This window comes from Leuciscus leuciscus, assembly GCF_965113295.1.
Source record: "Leuciscus leuciscus genome assembly, chromosome: 5".
Lineage (NCBI taxonomy): Eukaryota > Metazoa > Chordata > Actinopteri > Cypriniformes > Leuciscidae > Leuciscus > Leuciscus leuciscus.
In genome coordinates this window covers 42,082,467-42,089,337 of record NC_138729.1, presented here as the reverse complement: position 1 = coordinate 42,089,337, position 6,871 = coordinate 42,082,467, and the positions used below count along the sequence as shown (strand labels likewise).

The 6,871-nt window shown below is 35.4% G+C and overlaps 1 protein-coding gene across 1 annotated transcript in view; it reads right to left on the bottom strand.

Annotated features, from left to right (window-relative positions):
• Positions 1 to 2,625: 2,625 nt before the first annotated feature.
• Positions 2,626 to 6,871, bottom strand: part of aacs (acetoacetyl-CoA synthetase) — a 38,090-nt gene continuing 33,844 nt past the window's right edge. Inside the window, exons 16-18 of the mRNA XM_082168881.1 lie at positions 6,719 to 6,777; positions 5,573 to 5,775; positions 2,626 to 5,461 (exon numbers count right to left, since the gene is read on the bottom strand). Of these exons, the coding sequence (XP_082025007.1) occupies positions 5,324 to 5,461; positions 5,573 to 5,775; positions 6,719 to 6,777 (400 nt within the window). The 3' untranslated portion in view covers positions 2,626 to 5,323. The remainder of the gene's footprint in view (positions 5,462 to 5,572; positions 5,776 to 6,718; positions 6,778 to 6,871) is intronic.

Here is a 6,871-nt window from a genome sequence, read left to right as displayed (position 1 = left end):
TTAAAATAATCTAATTTAATACAGCTATAATCTTTCAATGTAAATTATTTAATTTTATTGGTAACAGCCTAGTGTCTAATTATTTTAATTGAATATATTTATCAAATTTAAGAATTTGAAATGAAAGATGGAGCATACATTTAATACAATTAGGGGAAAATGCCCTTTATAAAGGTACAAAAAATTATGTGTTTTCAAACAGTAAACATTGACAATTTGAGCTTGAAGGGAGTAAAGCCTCTGTTAAGGCTATTAAGGGAATGTAATTTTGCCAAAAGAAGAACTTTTATTTTAAATAAATGTTCATTTTAAATCAGCCTACTTCAGTGTGATATGTTACCATGTTATCATGCTTGCTTAACACTGAGAATTTGAATAATTGTATAATGTGATTATCAGATGCAGATATCTAAATATAAGCGGTTTGCGGGTGGATTATTTCTTTTTAATAGTGGATTCGGGTGACTCAAAGTGCACCAGATTAATGAATTTATCTTTAAAATGTACAAAATTTTCTTACGGGGGGCATGCCCCCGGACCCCCCTAGAGGTAGCCTACCAAACTCCACCAACAGAAAAAATTGTGGAAAACACATTAGGCTATATGATGATCTACAAAAAAATACACATTTAACTATCTTATTATTAAAATACATTATTATGATTTTACCACCTGCACCTCATTTTGAGCCTGGAAAAAACCTGAAATAGGCAATAGGCTTCTTGTAAAGGTATTACTATTTATTAGAATGGTATTTCAGTGCACTTAACTTCTAACTTTTGGGAGTTGATCAAAACAGTTCTCTTTTGGATATATCATAACAATGAGATATTCTGTAGCCTACTGATTATCAGTTTGTCGCATGTTTAGACCTTGTATGTGTGTTGCACAACACATGTTGCACTTGGCGATCACGGTGGGGATTGATATGGTAGTGGACCATGATGGTCATAGAAGAAGTGAAGGAGCAGTACCCCCCAATTATGGTGGGGTAATTCGCACTCTGTATGCATGCACATATTTTGTATTGTGGTTTTAATCATAGGCTACATCACAAGGTTTTTCCACTATGCTGTGATTTATCATGATCAGAGATATCAAAAGATGACTTAACGGGAAGCAGGAACGTCCTTCATCACGTCGCTCCCCCTCTGTGTTTCTGTCAGACCCCGTCTCCTTTTTTCCATCCGCTCCAAAATGAATACCCCCTACCCTTCCATTTAAACACACTCACACTTAGATGTAAAACGCTCTCTGCGAGTGGCCAGTCGGCAGATTACATGTTGAGCAGAGGCAATTTGCTGACAGACAAGCCTGAACATTTCAATCATCTCTAGGAAGACGGGTGACAATACTTCACACGCACTCGCACACCTGACCCTCCGGCCCTCTTACCATCCTCCTTCAATGAGCTTCAAAATTGAACCCGCACAAATTTGTCTCGTCTTTTCTTACTACAAATGATGGCATTCAAATGGGGATGGTGTTGTCTGATCTTTGAAACCTTTCATTTAAGTTCAGGCTGTCTCTCTCTCTCTCTCTCACAGACAGGATTTCATTTTGATCATCACATTGAAAACATCAGGGTGGAGAGTGAGATGAATCTGGTTTCAAATGAGGCGGCCACAGCGTCTCACTGCACCTTTTCTTTTAGAGAGGTGTTCTGGGATCATGCTGTGACAGGCCGTCGAAACATTTACTCTTCATTTTACTTTTACATTTTCATTTTAGTTTAAGAGAATAGCAATAAACCTTCAACCTGCTTCCAAAAGGGTACCAAAAAATGTACTATTACATTTTAATACCTATTCTATATAAATTTGATCAAATTCATGTTTCATAATTCAACATTCTTTGGGGTGGACTGTAATGTTTTGTTTAAATGGATTATAAGGTTTGATCTAATATGTTTATGGTCAGCAGGGAAAAAAACATGTTAAATGCTAATAATAAAAAGCAAAAGTTCAAATATCCAAACAAATAGGCTATTATATATAATTATAATTATTTTATTGATGTCAAAGGCTGTGTATCTAAACAAACTTCCACATGATCCAAAAGTTAGGCTGGTAAATGAAACTGCTGGTTTTGTTTGTGCCATAACAAGTTCGTTTGTTAATAATTGTGTATAATATTTGTCATCTTAATACATCTCAAATACACATTTATATTTTAATAATTTAAATAAATGAGACATATTTACATAAAATATATTAATAAATATTATGGTCACACTTTAGTTTAGAGTCCAATTTTCACTATTAACTAAATATCAACTACGACTTTTGCCTCAAACTTCTAATTACTGCTTATTAATAGTTAGGGTATTGGGTAGAGTTAAGAGATGTAGAATATGGTCATGCAGAATAAGGCATTAATGTGTGCTTTAGAAGTACTAATAAACAGTACAACAAAGCATTTATGCCCACAGAACTGCCACTCACGGGATATTTTCTCTTTCAGACCATTCTCAGTAAATTATAGATGCGTATGTATACTGTATGTGTGTGCGCATGCACGCACACACACACACACACACACACTCTAATCGTCTGACTGATCAAAGCAAGCATAAAAATAATACTGCAAATCATGCGAGATGAATAAAACCACAGCAAGCCATAATAAATTCTAGTTGTTTAATTAGGACTACAGTAAGCATCTTTATACATGAAATGCATGTATGCTGCCAGTGGACATAACTGAAGCGGTCGGTCCATTGATATACAGTATATAGGCATAATATATTCATGACAAATATATTCTCAACTATATTAGTAATCATTATTCACATTCAGCAAGTACAGTAATATTATTTCAAAGCAGGAATATTACGTTAGCCACCGAGAAGAAAGCACCTTTCAATTACTAGTAGTACACCAAATACATTTATTGTAATACAATATCAAGAAAAATGATTTCCATGTATCAAAAAGGAAAATAAAACAACACTGTAATACAATGGAATAAATTTCCATGGAATGTTAATGAATTTGCTGAGAGTAAGGACAAATTAAATGCTGGGGGACAAAAATGTTTGTGACAAGTGATAACGTACAGCAATATCCACAGTTGACTATCAATAAATAAGGATTTGGTAGCTTTCCTTATGTCCACAGTCCCAGACCAGGAAGGCTCTGTCAGCAAAACTGAGCAGATATGGGGCATATGGTGGCACAAGGGTGGGCATGAGGTGAAACAGACCCGTCCCTGCTTGTCTGAAGCGGAAATAAGGACTGATTTAATTCAAGCGATCTGCACAACTGCTTGCCATCTGCACCACTATACCAAATGATTTCAATTTGAAAGAAAATGAGCCTTTTAAAGGGCCAGTCCACCCTTTTGAGTTTCATTACGTCTAGCCGCTCACACTACAGCTATCTCGTATAAAAAGCATTGTTTAAGTCTGTAGTGCATAGTTTCTTTTAGGAAACCAAGTAAGGGGTCCTCACTGAGGTCAAATGGATTTACTCACAGGTTAAACATGTAGCAAACCCAGATTACATTACCTGAACTAAATAGACCCATGTTTAAAAAGAAATCCACAATTAAAAAAAACAAAAAAAACAAGATGCCTTGCAGCCCAAAAACTTGCCTGAAGGGAAAGAAAAAAGAAAAAGTACATCAATACTGCTCTCTGTTGTAAACAACTGCTGAAATAACATTACTAGCGCAAAATGATTTTAAAATTATTTAAAATGCAGCACATTTTCTGGCTTTTGTTGTGAGCGTTTGCAGCATATTCTCTTTCAATATCACCAAAAAAGTATTTTCTGGATGGTGGCTTGTTCACAGCTTCTGTGAAATGTGTTGATAAATGTCTCTGTGATATGCTGCAAAGCAAGTATAAAGGCATCATCAGTACACGTCTAACAGCTCGATTCTTATCCAAGATAAATCAATATTTTAAATGTTTTGTTGTGTGTCTAGTTTACAACCCACACATATGGACTGCCCAGAATTCTTCCCTTTACTATTAATGCAAACATCATATAACCTTATGATCTAATAACGTAATATTATGAGGTTATCCGGACATCATGTCACTGAAATGGTCTTGCTGACTTTCAAAACCTCAAACAAACGCAGCTTTTTCATATATACGCAGCATTCTGATGATACATTTATTGGGTTGGAACGTGATGGAGGAATCTCTCATGGGCAATGCCTACAGTGACAGTCTCTGGATGTGTTGATGGGATATAAGATTGCTAGATGTGTTTGGGGATGACAAAGATAAAGCTATATACTGTACCAAAGAATGGCTCAGAGAAAGATGATGAGCTTCAGTTGTTGATGAAAACTTTTCACAACTTGATATAAGGCATACCGTATGAAAGAGACCAAATAGAGTCATTGTGAAGGCGGCATCTAGTGTAGCACACACATGCAGCTGCATATACAGAATCAAATATATACAGTATATATGTAAAAATATACAGAACTCTTTTTGGCCAGAGAGCTACATAAGCTTAAATTCAAATCTACACTCAGTGGACAACAGAGTGTAGTAGTGGACAGTATAACATACTATACAAATACAGCAGATGTGATGAATCACTGTTTACTGATAGGATATCATTCAAAAATACAAATATAGTCTAGTTTCCAAACAGGAAGTCAGGCTTTTGAAAAAAAAAAAAAAGTAAAGTTGAATTGAATATATTACGCCAACATTTTGTAATTAAGGTATCAGCGTGGAAAATACTTTGCCTGATAAAGTTAGAGGTTCCAGCAAACAGTTGATTTGACCCAAGAAGTTGGTATTCCTACAGGAGTAATGGTTTAACCTTAAATCCATAACATTAAGTAACATATCATTATATATGACTCATATAGATATATGAGCATAAACAGTGTCATTTTAAAGCCTCAAAACATCCATGGACAGATTTTCCTACACCTTCATTAAGGTTAAAGTGACATTGTATCAAAATACGAGAGGTAAAATATGGGACTGACATATCTGGTAAATTAAGATTTGGGAATTGTTTGTGAGTTTGGTACATCTCTTGGGAATAACGCTTGGTGGACGCAATGACAGAAGCAGATAAAATGTCCCTTTAAGATCCAAGTTGGAATATCATAAAATGGCACTCTCAACATTCTACCCAAGAGGAACCCAGTTAGACTTTTGAGGAAGTATAGGGTGTACAAACTCACTCCATCGGTTCCAGTGGGTAGCTGAGTTAGAGTAGGAGCCACAACGTGGAGAAAAGCTTTGATGTTTGAAAGCTCTATAAATTCCTTCAGATTTTCCAACAGTGTCCAGAGAATCTGAACTCTTCAAAGACAGAAGCGCTGGACCTTCAGGAGTTGTTGTTCAGAAGTTTTGGAGTTCAGGCAGGTTTTTGTAGAGGTCCAAGGAGTCTGGGTTTGAGAAGGCCCCTCGCTGAGTCACGTCCTTACCCGCGACCACCTGCTTTACTGCAACTTCAACCTTCTTTCCGCTAATAGTGTACTACAGGCGAAGGAAATGTAAAGTCAATCAGACGAAAAAGGTCCGAAAATAAAGCAGAGAAAGGACAAGTGAGAGTGGCTACAAAAAGAAGAAAAGTGCAAGTGTGCTTACCGGGATGTCTTTGGTTTCCAGGATCAATGCTGGGACATGTCGGGCAGAGAGAGCTACTCTGATAGCGCTGCGGATCTTCCCCACCAGCTCTTGACTGAAGGTCTTATTGGGTCCCATCTTTAAGAACAGGATCACCCTCTCTTCTCCGTCATTGTTGTACTGAGGGACACAAAGACTGTCGGACACTTCCTCGAAGGCTTCCACTGGAATAAGAGAGGCCATAACAAGGGTCTTAAACACTGTCTAACTATGATGTTAGCACATTCTGAATAATTATATATGCAATAATTACTTTCATGTAATGGCTGCTGATAATCGATAAAAGGCAGATTTTAAAATTCTGAGTTGTGAATTTGGCATCACAACAATATAATGTACAATACTTATTTTGAGATTTGCTAAGGATTACGGTTTTATTAAAACTCTTGTGTTTTTAAATATTAACTTTAAGTGAGCATTAGATGACAGCAAAGGTAATGTAAAAATAATAAGCATACAAAATTAAATATTTAATATCGACCAATATCATCGGATATTGACCAATACATTACAAACACATTAATATACACTACTGTTTAAAAGTTGTTGTTTTTTAAGAAATTGACACTTTCAACAAGAACACGTGTTAAAATGTGATACAATTATTTCCATTTAAAATAATCCTGTTCTTTTCATCAAAGAAAAATTTTTCTTGAATGCCAAATCAGCATATTATAATTATTGAAGGATCATGTGACACTGTAGACTGGAGTAATGGCTGCTGAAAAATCAGCTTTGCCATCACAGATATAAATGACATTTTAAAATATATCAAAATACAAAACAGGTAATTTGTAATAATACTTCTTAATATAACATTTTGACTGTATTTTTGATCAAATAAATGCAACCTTGATAAGAAAAAGACATCTTTCAAAAACATAAAAGTAAATACTGGCCTCAAACTTTTGAACGGTAGAATATATGAACTTATAACCATTATTGTACCAATATATCACCTATTTTGAAAAAAGGACTTGGTGGATGTCAACATACTTCATATTCAATAATCTACTGTAGTTAAAGTGACTTGTGAATTTAGTCTGGTCCAAACCAGCTCAAATTAGTCTACTCATTTCAGGAAAAAGTGTGACGTTTATTTCTCACCAATGTTATAAATTTCTGAGCTCCCAAACCGAACACCATTAGGATTTAAAGTTCCATCACTGAAAATACAAACAAAACAATAATGCTTTTTAGTATATAATTTAGGAGCATAACCAATCTCAGAGTATCACCGTACAACAACACAGCAATATT